The sequence below is a fragment of the Pseudorca crassidens genome, chromosome 16 (assembly GCF_039906515.1).
Source record: "Pseudorca crassidens isolate mPseCra1 chromosome 16, mPseCra1.hap1, whole genome shotgun sequence".
Lineage (NCBI taxonomy): Eukaryota > Metazoa > Chordata > Mammalia > Artiodactyla > Delphinidae > Pseudorca > Pseudorca crassidens.
In genome coordinates this window covers 13,926,236-13,948,243 of record NC_090311.1, presented here as the reverse complement: position 1 = coordinate 13,948,243, position 22,008 = coordinate 13,926,236, and the positions used below count along the sequence as shown (strand labels likewise).

At 42.5% G+C, this 22,008-nt stretch overlaps 2 protein-coding genes across 8 annotated transcripts in view; one reads left to right on the top strand and one right to left on the bottom strand.

The window, feature by feature from the left end:
* HSPA12A (heat shock protein family A (Hsp70) member 12A) overlaps positions 1–1,940 on the bottom strand; it is a 159,609-nt gene extending 157,669 nt beyond the window's left edge. Inside the window, exon 1 of one of the 2 annotated variants that reach the window (XM_067709281.1) lies at positions 1,799–1,940. In XM_067709281.1, the coding sequence (XP_067565382.1) occupies positions 1,799–1,801 (3 nt within the window). In that variant the 5' untranslated portion in view covers positions 1,802–1,940. The remainder of the gene's footprint in view (positions 1–1,798) is intronic. The other variant, XM_067709283.1, reaches the window with a different exon arrangement.
* ENO4 (enolase 4) overlaps positions 1,218–22,008 on the top strand; it is a 30,118-nt gene continuing 9,327 nt past the window's right edge. Inside the window, exons 1-11 of one of the 6 annotated variants that reach the window (XM_067709294.1) lie at positions 1,852–1,964; positions 3,283–3,360; positions 4,754–4,959; positions 5,385–5,513; positions 6,215–6,405; positions 8,389–8,534; positions 10,218–10,387; positions 10,483–10,614; positions 11,966–12,019; positions 13,847–13,903; positions 16,081–16,248. In XM_067709294.1, coding sequence (XP_067565395.1) covers positions 4,957–4,959; positions 5,385–5,513; positions 6,215–6,405; positions 8,389–8,534; positions 10,218–10,387; positions 10,483–10,614; positions 11,966–12,019; positions 13,847–13,903; positions 16,081–16,248 — 1,050 coding nt within the window. In that variant the 5' untranslated portion in view covers positions 1,852–1,964; positions 3,283–3,360; positions 4,754–4,956. Of the gene's footprint in view, positions 1,246–1,662; positions 1,965–3,282; positions 3,361–4,753; positions 4,960–5,384; positions 5,514–6,214; positions 6,406–8,388; positions 8,535–10,217; positions 10,388–10,482; positions 10,615–11,965; positions 12,020–13,846; positions 13,904–16,080; positions 16,249–22,008 lie in introns of those variants that run through there. The other 5 variants (XM_067709295.1, XM_067709293.1, XM_067709296.1 and 2 more) reach the window with 5 other exon arrangements.

Below are 22,008 nucleotides of genomic sequence, written 5' to 3'. Positions count from 1 at the left end.
CTGGGGACGCGACGGTGAACAAGACAGATCAAGTCCCTGTCCTTAAGGAATTTAGAGGCCAGTGGGTTACAGAGGGGAGACTGAGACATGATGGTCCCAGCCCAGGATGCTTAATTTTCCATTAAAGCGTCAAATGAATCAAGACATCCTTAAACGCTGCATTTTGTGGCTGCAGCTGCAAATGGGAAAGGAGTTCAGAAGGAAGGAAAGGCTGGCCACAGTGTGAGCTGGAGTGTGGACCGTGGCTTCTTTGAAGATATGGGAGTCAACAGGCATTAAAGGATGGTAAGGATGGACGTGTGAGAGAAGGGGGTGCCTTCCATCTAAAGGGATATGAGGAAAGTCATGTGGTGGGATGGAAACAGCAGCAACAGCGCTGACTTATCCTGAATAAACGTTCATTCAACACCTATTCAGCAGAGCACAAGCTCTGTCCCTGCAGCGAGGGAGAGGATGACTCAGACTCGGCTCCTATCATGCAGGGATTTCCATCTAGCAAGGATAAGGTAGATCCATGATGATCCATCACACCCCAGAAAGTTCCATTGTTCCATTAGAGAACTGGAAAAAACACCGAGGGAGTTCAGAAGCAGGTGCATGTCTGGGTTCTTAGAGCACTATTTACAGAATCACATTATTTGTATGCATCTGCCTGCCTCTATCGAAAATAACTACCTTGTTTCAAAGTGTTTTCTCACTCACTTTCTCATTTTACTCTGACTTGTGAAGTAGGCAGAGTAGTTAAGATTGTTTTCCAGATGAGCAAAAGTGCAACATGAACGTTTTAAATGGTCTGCCTTAGGTCACGAACACCACCAGGCAAGAGTGGAACAAGAACCACCCTGTCCATCTCAGCCCTTTCCTGCAGCAGAAGTATCTAGAGCAGAGGGTGCGCATTAAGAAGTTGTATAATTGCACGAGACACCTAGCAAGTGTAATAAAGCCAAACAGGCAGTTTGGATTTAAAAGGGCAGGATGCAGGCGGCCTCTGAAGGTTCTGAAGAGAGAACAGGACCCAATGACAGTCCTCCATTCCTGCTTCTCCTCCTCAAGTCTGTCTGTAACACCCCACCCTAGGCCTGTCCTTAAGGTTCATCCCAAATTTTTTCTGCCCACACTGTTTTTTTCCCTCTACGGAAAAATTTCACCCCACTAGTCCCACTCATCTCCCAGGGGAGGGCGCGTGGCCGTTCTCTCCTGGACCTCGCAGTACGCCCAGCCAGCACACCGCTCTGCTCAGGGCTGGTAAGTATCTGCGGAATCACTGAATTCCTGGGTCCTCCACAGCTTAGTAAGGGTACCCAGAGTTCTTACAACCCTCCCCCCGAGAGTGGGCCGGCACAGGCCGCCGCCCGGAGGAGCTCCCCGACCGCGAGGAACGAGGGGGTGGTTGGGGAAAGCCCGATGGCCTGAGTCCCAGGGCCACCGGGAACCGGCGCCACCCGAGGTTCGAGTCCCCAGCTGGAAGCCGGGGCTAACCCTCTCACGCCTCCGCAAAAAGCGCTTCATGAGAGCGTTAACTATTCTTCCATCTGAAAACCTTCGGGGAAGGAGTGGAAAACGACGCCGGGAGGGAGCCGGTCTCAAGAGTCAATGAACCCAACCCCGTGGGCCAAACCCTCAGGGAGAGGGAGGAGGGAGGAGGACGAAGTAGCCATTCGCTACTCCGGCTGCGGGAAGAACGTGAGGCTGGAAGCATCGCGAGATCTGGAGTCGGGATCTCGCTGCGTTGCCTAGCGACTGGGAGGACGCTCGCGGGCCCCCCAGCTAACCCCCGCTGTAGGCTTAAATCTCCTACCATGGGGGAAGAAGGCGGCGGCCGCAGCTGTGGGACCACTAGGGAGCTGCAGAAGCTGAAGCAGCAGGCGATGGAGTACTACCGGGAGAACGACGTTCCGCGCAGGCTGGAAGAGCTGCTCAACTCCACCTTCTACCTCCAGCCTGCCGATGTCTACGGGCACCTGGTAGGGACCTGGGACAAGAACCCTCTCCTCTCCAGCCCCTCTCCCCACGCCCCGCGCTGCGGCAACGCCGTGCGCCTGCGCCACAGAGTCGCGCACGCGCGCCGCCGCCGCGGGGGTCGGGGGCTGTAGTTGCGCGGAGCCGCGACCCTGAAGGGAAGAAGCAGGGCGGAAGTGTGGGTGAAGGAATCTCGAGAAAGTGGTGGACTGGAAGCTGCTAGAGGAATGAGGACTCTAGGCGACAGCTCAGGACCTGGCAGGCATCCTCGCTACCTCTGGGCGGGCCTGCCACGGTTGCCAGTTGACTTTTTAATCACAGACCTTAATACCTCGTAGCTCAGTTTACCAACCTTCAGCGGCCTCCTTTTGACCACGGGACGAACACCTCGGTATTCGCTACAGCTTAGCCTCAGCCTACCCCGGGGCCTCATACTCAGCAGGCTCCCATCGTTGCCAAGTTTCAGTCGATTTCAAATGTCCGCTCCTTGACTTGTGCGCCCTTCCCGTCCTGGATGCCCGTCCCACCTGACCAGCTCGCACCTAGACTTAAAATTTAGATCAGAGTCTTGCCCACTTTGCCCAGGACTAATCGTCCTTCAGCGTCCTTGTAGCGTCCCCTGCATGTACTGAAATCCTCCCTGGGCAGCTTGTGAGCTCCTGTGGAGAGCGGCGGCCTTTTCATATACCCCTCCTAAGCCCTGTGCCCAGCGCACCAATCTGGCACACATCTTAGCCTTAAGCAGTGGGCAGTTGAAACAAAGGCAAGCGTTTTCTCACTTCCAGATCCATAAGTACTAACCAACACCCACCTTCTGGAAGGCATCATGGTTGGGACTGGTAGGAATTTGCACTATGGTGAGGCAATATGCCAACACCAAGCAGAGTATTTAAATGCTGTGAAGAAGCATGATGTGTTTACAGGGTTCAAAACCACATCTTGTAGATGCAGTTAATATAGGAGATGTTCTACGAATGTTTATTTTTCTCGGTCCTGGCCTATACATCAAACTGGAGGAGGGGCAAGGGGGGAGGTGTTTATCGATGCACGTTGTGCTATGTGCTTTATGTGATATCACTTCATCCTTAGGACCACGGTGAGGTAAACGTTATGATTCCTGTTTACAAATAAAGAACTGTGGCCCAGTGAATTTAAATGATTTTCCCAAGGGACACAGTGAATGACAGTGAGAAATCAAACCCGGTCTGTTTCCCTAGTACCTAGTAGAGTGCGTAGTACATAGTGGACAGTCAAGAACTATTTGTGGGATGAATGAGTGAATGCAACTCCCAATTCCATTATCTTTCCACTGTCTCTTGCTAGAGGAATTCTTGAAAGTTAACGACTTCCTCATTTTACAAAGACACCAAGCCCTTGTCTCACCGCTACTTAGTGCAAAAGGTAAGACTGGAAACTTGGACTCTTGTCCCCAGTGGAATGCTTTTCCCAGCCTATTAGGTAGCCAGGTCTTTGGTTTGCACAGCTCTCTGGGAGTTTATACCTCAGTTAGGGACAAAAGCCACCGATACATACGATAACTGGAGTAACAGGGTGATATAGGATTGTGTGCTAGACTGAGGAATAGATCACTGTGTGCCTGTTATAGGAATTCAGGGGTGGGGAAGATCCCTGTGGGCTGTAGCATCTGAGAGTTTTGGCTTGGGCTTTGAAGGATGTTCAGGAACTGGATTGGCATAAAGGCAACCTCCTTTTTGTCTTCCCAGGCCCTGCCCTGGTTTGGGCCATCCTTATTCTCACCTAGTCTCCCCCTCTATCAAGTCCATCCCCAACAGTGCTGCCAGAGCAATGTTCCTAATCCCAAATCTGACCATCATTCTTTTGCTCAGAAACTTCCTGTGGTTCCCCCTTGCATGCTGAGTAAGATCAAACACGTTACAGTGTGTGACTCAGTACTCGCCCGGCTACCTCGGTAACAGGCTCAACTCCCCTGCCCCTCCCCCACCGCTCCTCCGCACAGGCGCACTGACTTCCCCCTACGGCGTGAAGTTTCCCAATTCCTTCCCCTTCACTTATCCTATTCCCTCTACCTGAAGTACCTGCTCTCAGTTTCTCCCTCGTCTGCCTGTTGAAATACTACACAACCTCCGGTGTCCAGGTCAAATGCCATTTCTTCTATGCTTCTCTTACATATCAGAGGAATTCAGGGATGGGAAAGATCCCTGTGGGCAACAGCAATATTACTATTGCATAAAACTTATAATTGAGAGTTTGAGAATTTAATGACATAGTGTATACAAATGTGCCCAAGGCTTGTGTCTGACATTTATGAATTTATACAGGATTTAATTTATGGAATCCTAAATATGCCAGGCATTGTGGATACAGTGATAAACAAGACGAAGTCACTCCTTCAAGGTACATCCTAAGCATTTTTTAAAAGTTAGTTCCATTCTCCTCCTAACACAATATGCGGTACATTGTAGGTGCTCATTGCTTGTTGAACTGAACTCACAAAGTATAAGCTAGATCGTATTTTTCTTCTCCCGATTCTATCTGACTTCATTTAGGTACTTACTCTGTAATATACAAACCATCATCCTTCAAATGCATGGACAGCGTGAAAGTTGGCTTTGGCTTTAGTTCTGCCACCGCCTTGGTGCTGGCACACTGCTGATGGGCATGAATGACCTGTTATGTAGGTTGAGGTCACTGGATTTTGAAGTGAAAGATAAGAGGCCTGGTCTGCTAAATGCAAATGAAGAGTGAATACTGTCTGGTGATAAAGGGGGTGAGGAGGGTGGACCTTCACTCGCCCCTCTTCCTTCTCTCCCAGCTTCCGCCCCTCTGCGTAGGGACACCGTACTGAATCCTTTTACTCAGGCTCCTTGAGTGGACTTTCTCCCTCAGCTTCATTCTCCTTCTTCCGTCTCTTTCTTGGATCACTTCCAAATGACTTCTGCTCTTCCACATCAATGAACCTGCTGTTACTGAGGTTCCAACAATCCTCTCTGAACATGTAGTTCTACGCATGATCTGATGGTAAGTGAAATACAGCCTCTGCATAAGTCTTCACCATTAAAATATCCGGTGCCTTGTTGGGAGGAATGAAAATAGACCCACTTAAGGTTTTTTAGGTTTGAATGCATCACAGTATTCTAGAGACCAATTGACTTCGGTATTTGGACAGAAGGATAGGTTAGGGCCCACTAAAGAGTGACACGAGACCTTTAAATAAAGACACGTTGGCGAGTTTCTGCTGAGAGTTCAAAAAGCAAACTGCCCCACGTACCAGAGGCTAAATCCAAATCTCTGAACGTTCCCGCAGAGCTGCTAGACTAATCCCAGAACGAGGAGGGCATTCAAGGAAACGTTTAGTAGAAACTAGAGTAAATGTGAATGACCTTTTAAAGATAAATTAGATGTGGTATTGTGATTTTTGTGTTTTTTTTGTGTGTGTGTTGAAGGCAAACTGCTTTTCTAAACTTGCAAAGCCTCCCACCATATGCAAAGTCGTGGGGAAAAATGTGCTGGATGGACTGGGGCTTCCAACACTACAAGTGGAAATATTCTGCACCATTCAAAATTTTCCCAAGGTAGGAGGCAGCTTAAATGTGTTCTTCACTATGTCCTGGCTCCACTGCATTTATGAGCATGTATTGTCTAAATTATGGAAAATTAACGTTTTGAAATTCAGTATGTGTGAAATACACGCACCATTTGTAGGTAGTTATGAAAACAAAGCATGAATCATACAGTCTTCCATGATGGTTTATTAGGTTATGTGGACTACTGGTACAGACATGACTCGCTAACCTGAAGATGATCCAAGATGGAGAAAGGAAATGGGGCAAAAATAGTTTTAAAAACTCTGACATTATTAATGTCATGAATTCTATAAATCTGCAGATAGGGTTATAGATTCATGTATTTATATATAGATTTACAGATATATAGACCGATCTACAGAAAGAAAATTTCATTTTCATAAATGAAAATAATTATGATTAAATTTGTCTCCTTTTTGCTATTTTTTAGAGAGGTAGTGGTAAAAATGAAGTTCAATGTAGGGTTTTTAGAAGGGTATTTTAACAAGTTAATAATTTTAAACGTTCCTTCAAGTTGGGTTCCATCGTGTTTCAGTAGCTATAAAAATATCTCAAAGAAAATTATAGATTCTCATTTTCTCTTTGAAATTGGTGATAAAATATCATGTACCTTAAAAGCTAGATACATTCAATTTCCTATTTCCTGTGAAAGGTAGGGAAAATGTAGAACACGTTTATATTGTTTTCAGAATATATGTTCTGTGGTGATCTCAACTCACTTCGAAGTCCATGAGAACGCTTTACCCGAGCTAGCTGAAGCAGAGGAATTAGAAAGGTCAGATGCCGTCAGCACTGCGGTGCGGTGGGTCAACGAAACCATCACCGAGGAGCTTCAGGGCTTAGCTCCTTCCAACCAGGCTGAGGTGGATCAGGTGCTCAGGTAAATTTCGCACTTTGAAATGTAAGTGTCCGGTATAACTATGTACCTCTTCTCTTTCCATTTCACCTGCCAATGAAATGGGTCTGTCATATCTATAGGGTACGATCAGGAAGTCAATTAAGAAGCATATGCTAAAGCAGCAAAATTTAGCATAAAATGTCGTTTTTCTTCTGAAAACCCTGTTATTAAAATTTTACTTTGTAAGGCTACATAAGGCCTTTTGGCCTCTTTTATGCATAGAGCTTTCCTAGGATTCAGTGAAAAGTTTCTCAGGAAAAGGATTAAGAATCCGGACGTCCTCCTTTCCCCCTCCCCACCTCCTCACATGCCCCCCTCGTCCATGAGCCTCTCTTATCCTTTTATATAGCCCAGTGGGCGATGCTTATGTTCTGACCTCCAGACACAACCAAGTCTTCCAGGTTTTGCCCATAGGTTGACTCTAAAATGTGAAAACCAAGAAACTGTTTACTAGGGCTATGTGAGCACTGTTCAGTGCCTAACCAAGTGTGGCTTAGTTACTTTTCCTTTTGTGTGGGTCCAACGCCACAACCCTCTTGGCCAAAGAAGGTCAACTGGATTCTCTTTCTCTAAGCTTCAACACTTGCTTAATTGTGCATAACTTCACATTTTAGTTTGCCTCAGAGTTGGATCATGACCTTATAAAAAACTTGTTTGAATAGTTTTTGGTTGCCTTACAGTTTTTGAATGCTATTCCACTTAGTCCTTTGTGTGTGTGTGTTATTTGCTATTTTTTTTTTAGGTAATCTTTTTTTTTAATTTTTGAATTTTATTTTTTTATATAGCAGGTTCTTATTAGTTATCTGTTTTATACATATTAATGTATACATGTCAATCCCAATCTCCCAATTCATCACACCACCCGCCCCACTACTTTCCCCCCTTGGTGTTCCATACATTTGTTCTCTACATCTGTGTCTCTATTTCTGCCCTGCAAACCGGTTCATCTGTACCATTTTTCCAGGGTGTTATTTGCTATTAACACATCCTTCTTTTTTCCCAAGCTCTCAGTCATACCTTCTATTCTGTTACATTCCTTTTTTTCCTGGAGTTTTCCCTCCCAAATCTTCCATCTTGACTGGTTCCTCTTTAGGCCTACTAAAGAGATGCCATAAGACATCCCTTCATTGTTCTCCTGTTTCCTGGATCCCATGTCGTCCTCTTTCTTAAATTACCGGATTCCAACCTTTAAAAGTAAGGATGAGAAAAGGGTATTTGGGATGTAAATTTTTTGAGTTCTTACATGTGTGGAAATGTCAGTACTTTCCCTTTGTGGTTTACAGTTTAGCTGAGTACAGAGTTCTCATTTGAAATCAATTTCTCTCAGCACTTTAAAGGCACTGCCCCATTGGCATCTGACGCAAATCTGATTCCCATGTCTTTTTTTTTTTGGCCTGTTATTGTTGTTTTCTCTGTGGAAGGTTTTAGCCTCTGTTTATTCCGGGGAGCTGATATTTTTCATAGATGCACCTAAGCTGGATTTCCCAACAGTTTTCTTAATTGTTCATTTTAAGCACCCACCTCAAAAAGAAAAGAAAAAAAGTAAAGAAAAGAAAGAAAGAAAAGGAAGTCCTGCACATAGTGCTATATATTTCACTGTCTGTTCTTGCCTCATTTTTAGTCTGATGGTCATTTATTCAAAAAGAAAATCCAATAGCCCTTAATCAAATTATATCTTCAAATTTTACATTAAAAAATAACAAACAGGGCTCAGATAATTTTAAAAATGAGCACCTAAAATCTTTAAACATTTATTTCCAGGCCAAAATGATTTGCAGTTCTTGAACATAGTTTTATAACAGCATCATTTTTTAGTCTTGGAGATTGAAGCTGATTTGTTCTAAAGTAGCTTAAAAAGCAGAGCTAGCTACTGAAACATCTTGGGGTCGGCACTGAGACATGACCAAAATTACTAGTGATATTTCTCAAAATCTCATTGTAAGGTTGTACTTTCTTACCATTAAGGACATTCTTTGAAAGTAAAGTACAAGAAGATAAGGAGAGAAAAGAATTGGAAAAGAGCCTGGAAGACTCCACAGTGCCTACACCTTCACCTCTAACACCACCACTGCCTCCTCCACCTCCAGCCAAAAAAAAAGGACAAAAGCAAGGTCGGTGGCTTATCATCCTGCAGAACCATTAGTAACAAATGTGGAGGAAGAAAGGCTGAAACTTGGACTGCCTTTCCAAGTTCAAATCTCTCTGCTGCAGACCTAGGTTGGAGTCCCACCAGGTACCATCCATCCTCCACGCCACTTCCTTGCTTAAAGCTACTATGTGAGGTGGGCACGGTTTTCCCCCACCCCACCCTCCATTTTTATTTGTAAGATAAAAATATTTCTTACCCAGAGGTGAACACTTAGTAAACAGAGTGCACTGAACAGTGGCAATGCCCAAGGCAGGGAAGGGGAGGGTGGCCTGGAGACCTTTAACTGCTCCTCAGAATTCCCATTAGCTCCTCAGAAAGCCACTCCCTATTTTAAAGATTAATGATACCCTTTGATATGGAGAACCAACATTTCCTCAGTCATAGGTAATATAGTAATGAAACTTATTTTTGGAAGACCTTGCTATTTTAAGACAAATAATCTTAAATTTATCGTGGCCCTTTGTTCCATGCCTTCCAACATATGGCTAACCTCAGCTCCTCCAGTATGTTAATTCTGGAGCTGGTGCTAGAGCTGTTGTAACAGTGATTAGTGTGTCTGTCCAACTACAACATGCTCCTGGAGGACATGAGTCACGCCTCATCCAATTTAGCACTGCCAGCGCCTAGCACAATGCCGGGAACAAACTAAACGCCAGGTAAGTGTGGGTTCCATTAAATAAGAAAGCGCAAGAAGCACGGACCAAAGAGATCGTGAAGCCAAGGTCTCTTATTTCATAGATTTAGATACTGAGGACCAGAGAGGGGAGGAGAGTTGCCCAAGGCAGAAGAATCCTGTTAGACCAATCTTCTCCTGGAGGATGGGGATGACCACTACTGAATCATAGGCAGAGACTGCCAATAGGTGTTCATTTGGTGGTTTCTTTTGACTGACAGAACTCGGAACATAAGAAGGGAAGAAGTAGGAGGGGACAGTAATTTGCTAAACATTTAATATGTGCTGGGTGCTCACACATCTTATTCCACTTGTTTTACCTACCTGACTCAGGTCAGTAGCTGTGGGGAAGGAGAGGACAGGAGGAAAACTAGAGATTTATTATGGACATTGTGGTAGCTGATCAGACAGGGTGGCTGAGAATATGTGAGAGTGAAAGATGGGTGAGGATTCTGGGTGGATGGTTAGATCTGGAAGGAAGTCCTCATAGAAAAGGGCATCCGTTTGGGGTGGGCAAGCAAGATACGTAGTTAGATATTCACATGAGATATTCAACACGAAGCTGGGTATGCAAGAGCGATGGTGGAACATAGGAAAACAGGATTTGGAATTCAAAGACCATCCAAATCCTCTCTCTATTCACTTTCTGTTAGGTATTGGGCAAGTCTTTGAACCTAAGCCCCCGTTTAGGTGAGATAACAATATCTGCCCCACAAGACTGTTGAAGGATTTAATACTGAATGTTCTAAAATTTCTTACGCAAAATCCATGGCTAAGGATTATTTGAGCATTAGGGTCAGACAGAAACTTCTCAGGGGTTGAAGTGGTGAATATTTTCTTGCCAGCCTCAGCTTTCAACCCTTCTTTATGCTGGGCCTTCACATCTATAAGTAAAGCATTAAAATATATATATAGTTTTATCATAGTCAAACTTTCTAGAAAGCAATCTTTTATCAATATTTTTTTCTTCAGGGAGGAAGGATACTCTTACAGAAAAACCAATTATACCCCCAGAACCTGTTGAACCCATACTCTGTGGCAGCATGGCCATAGGAGCTGTGTCACTGGCTGTTGCCAAAACCAGTGCCGTGCTGGGCAGTAATCCTCTATACTTAAATATTGCACTGCTGAAGCACCACCAGGTTAGTGCCCATTACATTCCTTTACAAGGACCCATGAGTATCTCGAGATGAATGAACCATGTTGCTCATTTCCCCTTGCTTTTCCCCTTTTTCAGGAGCAGCCGGCAAAGCTAACTATACCTCTCCTGATGGTGTCTCTGGTCAGCTGTGGGAAGTCATCACCTGGCAAGCTGAATTTAATGAAAGAAGTGATTGGTATACCCCATCCTGGACTAACAGCTAAACAAGTACCTTACATTATCTCAAACTACCTTTTCTTAAAAAAAAAAAAAACCTTCATCATCAATGAGTTTTTAGTGTATGTTCCTAAGGCTTATGACACCAAGGGAAAAGGAATTAAATATAAAATGAGAAAAAAAAAATTAGGAAATTAGGGAAGTGGGACAAAAACAAGACCTCAAACGCAAGAGAACCAAATTTAGACCACCTTGGATCTCCAGCTCATCACAACAGTGACTCATGCTCGTGGCTCACAGAGAAGCCACGGGCAAGTGATTTTGCAGGCCTTGATAGTGCTGGAAGGATATTCTTTGGGGCAACTGAGATTTTTTAATTTACTAGTCTATGCACTATGGCTGCGACGAGAGGAAGGTGGCACTTTCATAGCAGCCCTTCTGTTAAGTAGGAACTGCAGGGCCTAGCAGATTGCCCGGCACGTAAGAGAGGTTTAGTGCATGTTTATGGAATATGGAATGAAGGAATCCTAAGTGGCATCTTTACTACTCAGAGGTTTGTTAGTGTCTCATTGTTCTTCAGTGGCATGAATGAGTCAATACGCCTTTTTAAATCTTCATGAATTATTCTACCAATTAGGCATTCGGGAGAACTAAACATTCGTGTCCTATAGTGGATGTTTACAGGAAAAGTACGGGAATCTCCATCCCCTCTGGTAGTCTATTGACTGATATTTTATCAAAGTTAGTGACAATCATTTGTTTAAATCTCAAGATAATTTCTTTATGATAAAGAATCCTTTTTTAAGGAGAATAGTCATTACCCACTTCTATCAATTTTGGAAGACTAGGATTGATATCTGGCTCACCATCTGTCAGATCACGTTCAGATCCTGGCGCCAGGATCTTTCCTTCAGTTAATATCTGCTGTTTAGGTACCAGAGCATTTGGCCTGCCATTCTTCATCTGTCTCCATATGCAGATCCCACCATCATCAGAATACATTTTTCTACTTTCTAAGTGACAGTGGATTTATACTAATTCAAACACTGTCATGCAGAATCCCTTGATGACCTGTGACATGTATGGCAAGAAGGTTGGTCAGGAGACCATGAAAGAGAATGAAGTTAACTTGATCCAACCAACCGAACCAATCAGTTCTGAACAATGAAGAGAGGATAATGAGGAAGAAAAACCTCTCATTCATTTTCAACCAAATAAAGATTGAGGGTTGAAGATTAACATTTGATCTGATTTTGTAGGCCATATGTAATTCACTAACCAGGATGCCATTATCAGGGACCCTACAGATTTTCTAAGTTAGAAATAGCCATGTGTGGTATAAGTTTTTATGTTTAAAATTCTAGACTGCAGTTGTGGAAGATCATGGTTATTCTACTTACAGGGTGTGGACATGCTTCTGGAAATTCAGAAACACATTAACCAAGCAATTGAAATGGTATGTAAAGAGAATCTATGGAATCTAATAACTGATGCTTATATACCTTCTAGTAACCAAATTATAGTTCATTATGCAACAAAATCAATATTGTTGTTACAGATATGAAAGCATATTAATTTTCTTTGCGTTTCCCATATGAGCCAAGCTTATACATTCCCTCATTGCCTATGGGTCCAGTTTCTAATGGAACTTAACAATCTTCTTTTGATTTCTGAGGCAGCTGGCCCTACGCTAAGATCATCCCTTTGGATTTGCAAAGAAAGAAAGGATCTGGCCCCTAGGATTAGCGAGAGGCAGTTTGGTATAATGGTTAAGGCGCAGTCACTTGTGCCTGCTTAGAATCCTGGTGTTGGGCAAACAAGCACCCTTGGCTGAGCAGCCCTTGAGGGGGAAAGTCACAGAGGCAGGATGAGGGGCGACTGTATGAGTCAGTGGGTTGTTCCGTCATATTCTAGCTGGGGTAATGCACAATGATGTGGCAGGGCTGAGGGACCCAATCCTTGTCTTTTATTTTAGAATAATACTGCATTTATAGAGAAGTTGCAGAGATAGTGCAGAGAGTTCCCAACTACCCCTCACCCAGTTTCCCCGAAGGTTAACAGGTTACATTACCATAGCGTATTGGTCAAAACTAAGAAATCAACATGCTACATTACTAATAACTAAACTTCAGACTTTATGTGAATTTCACTGGTTTTTCCACTAATGTCCTTCCTCTGTTCCAGGATCCAATCCAGGACCCAATATTTATTTAGTGTGAGGCTTTTAAGCTACATGATTAGGAAGCACTAGCTCCTTCCCCAGCAGGATGGGGGCTGAGATATAATCTCAGTACGACATAAAGGAACTTTGGCTCCAGTGCTATCTTGCCAGCACAGAATATGTGATGGGGGAGGGTGGTGGGGGCCCAAGCCCTACAGTTGATCAGAATTGCTTTAAGCACCAGCCTGGAGCCAGTTGTCGGGGTGCTTTTCAGGAAGACAACTGTTTTATGGGTGAAAAGATAGTGAAAAGATGCAGGATAACTTCTGTATTTGCATATACTGGAGTGTGTGTGTGAACCATGTTGCTTCTTGACAAACATGCCCCAGCTTATACAGCCAATGAATGCCGGGCATTAAAGTGCATCCTTTAACAGGTTAAATCCTTGTTACAGCATGCCACCAATACCCCAAACTATGGAAGCTTCTCTTTGGTAATTATCTTTGCTTTTAATGTCAGATGACATTACACACACCAGATTCACCAGATTTAATGACCATGGGCTGCTTCCAAAAGTCAAACCCATCCTGCCAGAGAAAGTGTTTGTACTGTGAGAATATTTAAAACAATATGTCGGGCCTTTAAAAGCAAATGCCACAGTGTGGTTATTCCTTAAGGACAAGGAGGGGACTTAACATCCTCCTGTAAAAAAAGAGTTCCTGCACACAGCAGGAGTCAGGACATGATGAGTGAATAATTACTTATATAAGTAGAAATGCATGAACATGTATATCCATACCTCATACATGTGACTGGAGGCAGAATGTAAGGATGAACTAAAGGGAACATGTGCCTGATTTTGAGAAACAGTTTGAGGTTTATGAAATTAAAGTGTGGCTGGCATCATCCGTGTGTGTGTGTGTGTGTGTGTGTGTGTGTGTGTGTGTGTGTGTGTGTGTGTGTGTGTGAGAGAGAGAGAGAGAGAGAGAGAGAGAGAGAGAGAGAGAGAGAGACTGGCTCAACCCCAGAGCAGTGGGCAGGCCAGAGGACCTGCAGCTCTGCTTGCTGCCACAGACGTGTCTGAAAATCCCGAGTGATATGTCTTTATCTTCTGTCTCTCAGTCCCCTCCTCCAAAACCAGAGACAAGAAAAAGTCAAAATGGAGGCAAAAGAGGTCAAGTAAGTAAATGTATTTGTTTACCATGCTTCTGTATGACAGTTCATTTCTATATTCCCTGCCCCTTTCCCTCTCCCAGTCATTTTGCTCCAGGACTGGTCTAACAAAAAATGGAAATCACACGGTGATACTGCTTCAAGGGGACTAAACCAGGCAACCCCCAGAGCTGGAATATAATTCTGCCCCCACCTCTCTGGCAACAGGCTGCCAAGCCATCACTGCTTGCAGTTGTCTGGCCAAGTGAAATCTCAGAGGGCTTGGAGAGGCTCTTATGACTAATAGGATTACATGGGAAACCCTCTAGGTGAAGTGCTGGGGAAGATGAATCTCTCTGAATACTAGCTCAAAGGCATATAGGATGTTTTGGCTTTTAATTTTAATACTACCAAAGAAAGAAAGAAAAGGCACAAAAAGATAGCAATTCCTTCATCTGGTCCCCCAAAAGCACTGAGGCACCATTTCAGATGAACCATTGCCAGAGCTCAGATTTTGCCAGGAGGGTCAGGCAAACAAGCCTGGTGAAAATGGGCTGCAGACCTCAGCCAGCTGCACTTGATCAGTCCATCACTTTGGTGACTGTGGGCGCTCTGACAGATACACCTGTTATATGCCTGACTTTCAGCAATATAGTTAGAACAACCAACAAGAACCCCGAAGATAATGCAAATGGATGAAGGTTGCTCACATGTGTGATATTTGCTCTGATAACCCTGCAATCACTACCTGGATGTCAGGGACTTCAGGGTCCGTTGAAGTCATCAGCAAGAAGGACTAGTAAAGGAAGGAGAGGACTTGGTGGAGATAAAAAGTTAAGTTCCTCTTTAAACTTGGGAGAGAGAAGAGAAATGTGTGAACAGATACAGCAGTAAGTAAAATCCTTGACAGGTGTGTATACTAGAACTGGACCTTGCAAGAGAGGCAGGGGCTGGTGAACAAGTAGCAAATCTCAGCTCTGTTCCCTTCATTCCAGCAGGTTGTCTGATGTATTCTGAGAAACTTAGACCAAGATCAGCCCTTCCTGAGATCAGCTTTACTACTCCCCCCACCTCCCCACCATTAGAAACAGGATAGATGATAGATTCTAGAGAGGCAGCCATACCAGAATTAGAGGCATGGACTACTAGAGGCTCAACTACCTGGATTAAAATCTGTTCCAAGTTACTCAACTCTCTCTTAAATAGGGATAATAATGGTACCTGCTTCATGGGATTGATGTAAGGAGTAAATGTATTTACTTTATGTAAAGTGTTTAGAATGGTACCTGGCATTTAGTAAGCACCAAATAAGTGATGCTTTCATAGTTTTGAAGACTCCGTAATGAAACTCCTTAACTGACACACAAAAATTTCCGCAACTATTCCTTTGCCAAATAAAAGGTTCCTCTCACTGACATTAAAAATGTTGGATGGTTCTTATACTTAACGAGTACTATCATCAGTAAAAATAGGATATTTATACCTACTTTCATGTTTGCTCTTGAGACTGGTATACACACACACACACACACACACACACACCTTAGTGATACTGCTTCAACTTACGTTAAAATTGCATAGTGACAATTTATGATGAGGGCACGTCAAGGCTGACCTTGCAATCGAAGCCTATGGCTGCCTTTCCCCTGAGCTCATTTGGGTCCTCAAATCTTCTTCCACTGCAATGCATCCTCAGTGCTACATCCTTTTAGCTGAAGTCTTCAATCCCTTTTAAAATAAAACTTTTCCTGAAGGAGAGTTAAATTTTTAAGTTTTAACACTTATAATCTTCTAAAGGAAAATGGAACATAGGAAAGAGCAGGTTTGGAGGAAGAAGGGACAGGCAGGACAGACATTTACAGGGACAGCCTGTAGAGTCACCAACCTGGTGGTTATGGCTCAGGTGAGCCTGTGTACAATGATAGAGCCAATAAAGAGATAATAACATGGGCAACTAAAGAGAGCAAAGTGTATTCCTAGGTCAAACTTGAAAACCGTGGGAGTAAGAAAATTATTCCCAGGTACTGCAGGACAATCATCTGCCCGAAAATATGCAGAGATGAGTGGGAACTAGGGGCAGGATTAATCGAGAATCAGAGGACCCCGTGTTTGGAGAGCTGTGTCTGTTACAAATTGCCAGCCACTGGAAGCCCCAAGAAGCTTAATGTGCTCTATTTACGTGCATGATTTTCTTGATCCTGAAGCAGCAGATCACCGGCAAGATGTCCCATCTTGGCTGTTTAACCATTAATTATGACACCATAGAGCAGCCACTGCTCCTAATACAAGGAATCTGTGCGAACCTGGGGCTAGAAATGGGAACGAATCTCCACCTAGCCATCAACTGTGCTGCACATGAACTGATGGACTATGTAAGTTTCCACTCCAGAACATTTACTTTTTGTTGCAGTCTCATTGTTTTTAAATTAGAACTCAAAAGAAGAGCCTATCTGTACGTATTTCCAAAGAAATCCTACTTTTTAAGTTAGTACCATGGGAGGGGTCCAAATATACTGGAGTTGAGAAAGGTAAGTTAACTAATGACCAGACAATAACATAACCATATAACTTTAAAAATTAACAGAAATGTCACCATAATTATATATAGAAATTCTGTAATAAAAATGTCTAAAATGGATTGCTTACATTGAAATCATGAGAACTATTAAAAATAATTTAACAAACTGGTATGTTCTGCAGAGTACATTCATTTGGTTGGTGAATGCTGAATTGGTCAAGCATAAAAAGTGGCTCAGTTGTAACTATGACTTGATAAGCCCTTCTAGACATGTGGTTCTTCGAGTTTCTGCTGGTGATTCACTTTTTTTTTTTTGAATTTTATTTTATTTATTTTTTTATACAGCAGGTTCTTATCAGTTACCTATTTTGTACATATTAGTGTATACATGTCAATCCCAATCTCCTAATTCATCACACTACCACCACCCCGCCATTTTTCCCCCCTTGGTGTCCATACATTTCTTCTCGACATCTGTGTCTCTATTTCCGCCTTGAAAACTGGTTCATCTGTACCATTTTTCTAGATTCCACATATATGTGTTAATATACGATATTTGTTTTTCTCTTTCTGACTTACTTCACTCAGTATGACAGACTCTAGGTCCATCCACATCTCTACAAATGACCCAATTTCGTTGCTTTTTATGGCTGAGTAATATTCCATTGTATATATTTACCACATCTTCTTTATCCATTCATCTGTCGATGGGCATTTAGGTTGCTTCCGTGACCTGGCTATTGTAAATAGTGCTGAAGTGAACATTGGGGTGCATGTCTCTTTTTTTTTTTTGCGATACGCGGGCCTCTCACTGCTGTGGCCTCTCCCGTTGCGGAGCACAGGCTCTGGACGCGCAGGCTCAGCGGCCGTGGCTCACGGGCCCAGCCGCTCTGTGGCATGTGGGATCTTCCCAGACCGGGGCACGAACCCGTGTCCCCTGTATCGGCAGGCGGACTCTCAACCACTGCGCCAACAGGGAAGCCCTGCATGTGTCTTTTTGAATTATTGTTTTCTCTGGGTATACGCCCAGTAGTGGGATTGCTGGATCATATGGTAATTCTATTTTTAGTTTTTTAAGGAACCTCCATACTGTTCTCCATAGTGGCTGTACCAATTTACATTCCCACCAATAATGCAAGAGGGTTCCCTTTTCTCCACACCTTCTCCAGCATTTGTTGTTTGTAGATTTTCTGATGATGCCCATTCTAACTGGTGTGAGGTGATACCTCATTGTAGTTTTGATTTGCATTCTCTAATAATTAGTGATGTTGACCAGCTTTTCATGTGATTCTTGGCCATCTGTATGTCTTCTTTGGAGAAATGTCTATTTAGCTTTTCTGCCCATTTTGGATTGGGTTGTTTGTTTTTTTAATATTGAGCTGCATGAGGTGTTTATATATTTTGGAGATTAATCCTTTGTCTGTTGATTTGTTTGCAAATATTTTCTCCCATTCTGAGTGTTGTCTTTTCGTCGTGTTTGTAGTTTCCTTTTCTTTGCAAAAGCTTTTAAGTTTCATTAGGTCCCATTTGTTTATTTTTGGTTTTATTTCCATTTCTCTAGGAGGTGGATCAAAGATCTTGCTGGGCTTCCCTGGTGGCACAGTGGTTGAGAGTCCGCCTGCCGATGCAGGGGACACGGGTTTGTGCCCCAGTCCGGGAAGATCCCACATGTCACAGAGCGGCTGGGCCCGTGAGCCATGGCCACTGAGCCTGCGCATCTGGAGCCTGTGCTCCGCAACGGAGAGGCCACAACAGTGAGAGGCCCGCGTTAAAAAAAAAAAAAAAAAAGATCTTGCTGTGATTTATGTCAAAGAGTGTTCTTCCTATGTTTTCCTCTGAGAGTTTTATAGTGTCCAGCCTTACATTTAGGTTTCTAATCCATTTTGAGTTTATTTTTGTGTATGGTGTTAGGGAGTGTTCTAATTTCATTCTTTTGCATGTAGCTGTCCAGTTGCCCCAGCACCACTTATTGAAGAGACTGTCTTTTCCCAATTGTATATCCTTTCTTCCTTTGTCATAGATTAGTTGACCATAGGTGCGTGGGTTTATCTCTGGGCTTTCTATCCTGTTCCATTGATCTCTATTTCTATTTTTGTGCCAGTATCATGCTGTCTTGATTACTGTAGCTTTGTAGTATAGTTTGAAGTCAGGGAGTCTGATTCCTCCAGCTCTGTTTTTTTTCCCTCAAGACTGCTTTGGCTATTCAGGGTCTTTTGTGTCTCCATACAGATTTTAAGATTTTTTTGTTCTAGTTCTGTAAAAAATGACATTGGTAATTTGATAGGGATTGCATTGAATCTGTAGATTGCTTTGGGTAGTATAGTCATTTTCACAATATTGCTTCTTCCAATCCAAGAACATGGTATATCTCTCCATCTGTTTGTTTGTATCATCTTTAATATCCTTCATCAGTGTGTTATAGTTTTCTGCATACAGGTCTTTTGTTTCCCTAGGAAGGTTTATTCCTAGGTATTTTATTCTTTTTGTTGCAATGGAAAATGGGAGTGTTTCCTTAATTTCTCTTTCAGATTTTTCATCAGTGTATAGGAATGCAAGAGATTTCTGTGCATTAATTTTGTATCCTGCAACTTTACCAAATTCATTGATTAGCTCTAGTAGTTTTCTGGTGGCCTCTTTACGATTCTCTATGTATAGTATCATGTCATCTGCAAACAGTGACAGTTTTACTTCTTCTTTTCCAATGTGTATTCCTTTTATTTCTTTTTCTTCTCTGATTGCCGTGGCTAGGACTTCCAAAGCTATGTTGAATAATAGTGGTGAGAGTGGACATCCTTGTCTCATTCCTGATCTTAGAGGAAGTGCTTTCAGTTTTTCACCATTGAGAATGATGTTTGCTGTGGGTTTGTCATACATGGCCTTTATTATGTTGAGGTAGGTTCCCTCTATGCCCACTTTCTGGAGAGTTTTTATCATAAATGGGTGTTGAATTTTGTCGAAAGCTTTTTCTGCATCTATTGAGATGATCATATGGTTTTTATTCTTCAATTTGTTAATATGGTGTATCACATTGATTGATTTGCATATATTGAAGAATCCTTGCATCCCTGGGATAAATTCCACTTGATCATGGTGTATGATCCTTTTAATGTGTTGTTGGATTCTGTTTGCTAGTATTTTGTTGAGGATTTTTGCATCTATATTCATCAGTGATATTGATCTGTAATTTTCTTTTTTTGTAGTATCTTTGTCTGGTTTTGGTATCAGGGTGATGGTGGCCTCATAGAATGAGTTTGAGAGTGTTCCTTACTCTGCAATTTTTGGGAAGAGTTTGAGAAGAATGGGTGTTAGTTCTTCTCTAAATGTTTGATAGAATTCACCTGTGAAGCCATCTGGTCCTGGGCTTTTGTTTGTTGCAAGATTTTTAATCACAGTTTCAATTTCATTACTTGTGATTGGTCTGTTCATATTTTCTGTTTCTTCCTGGTTCAGTCTTGGAAGGTTATACCTTTCTAAGAATTCGTCCATTTCTTCCAGGTTGTCCATTTTATTGGCATAGAGTTGCTTGCAGTAGTCTCTTAGGATGCTTTGTATTTCTGCGGTTTCTGTTGTAACTTCTCCTTTTTCATTTCTAATTTTATTGATTTGAGTCCTCTTCCTTTTTTTCTTGATAAGTCTGGCTAATGGGTTATCAATTTTGTTTATCTTCTTAAAGAACCAGCTTTTAGTTTTATTGATCTTTGCTATTGTTTTCTTTGTTTCTATTTCTTTTATTTCTGCTCTGATCTTTATGATTTCTTTCCTTCTGCTAACTTTGGGTTTTGTTTGTTCTTCTTTCTCTAGTTCCCTTAGGTGTAAGGTTAGATTGTTTATTTGAGATTTTTGTTGTTTCTTGAGGTTGGCTTGTATTGCTATAAACTTCCCTCTTAGAACTGCTTTTGCTGCATCCCATAGGTTTTGGATCATTGTGTTTTTGTTGTCATTTGTCTCTAGGTATTTTTTGATTTCCTCTTTGATTTCTTCAGTGATCTCTTGGTTATTTAGTAACGTACTGTTTAGCCTCCATGTGTTTGTGTTTTTTACATTTTTTTCCCTGTAACTGATTTCTAATCTCATAGCATTGTGGTCAAAAAAGATGCTTGATATGATTTTAGTTTTCTTAAATTTACTGAGGCTTGATTTGTGACCCAAGATGTGATCTATCCTGGAGAATGTTCTGTGCGCACTTGAGAAGAAAGTGTTATCTGCATTTTTTGGATGGAATGTCCTAAAAATATCAATGAAATCTATCTGGTCTATTGTGTCATTTAAAGCTTGTTTCCTTATTAATTTTCTGTTTGGATGATCTGTCCATTGGTGTAAGTGAGGTGTTAAAGTCCCCCACAATTATTGTGTTTCTGTTGATTTCCTCTTTTATAGCTGTTAGCAGTTGCCTTATGTATTGAGGTGCTCCTATGTTGGGTGCATCTATAGTTATAATTGTCATATCTTCTTCTTGGATTGATCCCTTGATCATTATGTAGTGTCCTTCCTTGTCTCTTGTAACATTCTTTAAAGTCTATTTTATCTGATATGAGTATTGCTGCTCCAGCTTTCTTTTGATTTCCATTTGCATGGAATATCTTTTTCCATCCCCTCACTTTCAGTCTGTATGTGTCCCTAGGTCTGAAGTGGGTCTCTTGTAGACAGCATATATATGGGTTTTGTTTTGGTTTTTTTTTTGCGGTACACGGGCCTCTCACTGTTGCGGCTTCTCCCGTTGCAGAGCACAGGCTCCAGACGCACAGGCTCAGTGGCCATGGCTCACGGGCCCAGCCTCTCCACGGCATGTGGGTCCCCCCGGACCGGGGCATGAACCCGCATCCCCCCACATCAGCAGGCGGGCCCTCAACCACTGCGTCACCAGGGAAGCCCTGGGTCGTGTTTTTGTATCCATTCAGCAAGCCTGTGTCTTTTGGTTGGAGCATTTAATCCATTCACGTTTAAGGTAATTATCGATATGTATGTTCCTATTACCATTTTCTTAATTGTAATGGGTTTGTTTTTGTAGGTCCTTTTCTTCTCTTGTGTTTCCCACTTAGAGAAGTTCCTTTAGTATTTAGTGTAGAGCTGGTTTGGTGGTGCTGAAGTCTCTTAGCGTTTGCTTGTCTGTAAAGCTTTTGATGTCTCCATTGAATCTGAATGAGATCCTTGCCGGGTAGAGTAATCTTGGTTGTAGGTTCTTCCCTTTCATCACTTTAAATATGTCATGCCACTCTCTTCTGGCTTGTAGAGTTTCTGCTGAGAAATCATCTGTTAACCTGATGGGAGTTCCCTTGTATGTTATTTGTCATTTTTCTCTTGTTGCTTTCAGTAATTTTTCTTTGTCTTTAATTTTTGCCAATTTGATTACTATGTGTCTCGGCATGTTTCTCCTTGGGTTTATCCTGCCTGGGACTCTCTGTGCTTCCTGGACTTGGGTGGCTATTTCCTTTCCCAGGTTAGGGAAGTTTTTGACTATAATCTCTTCAAATATTTTCTCAGGTCTCTTCTCTCTCTTCTCCTTCTGGGACCCCTATAACGTGAATGGTGTTTAATGTTGTCCCAGAGGTCTCTTAGGGTGTCTTCATTTCTTTTCATTCTTTTTTCTTTATTCTGTTCTGCAGCAGTGGATTCC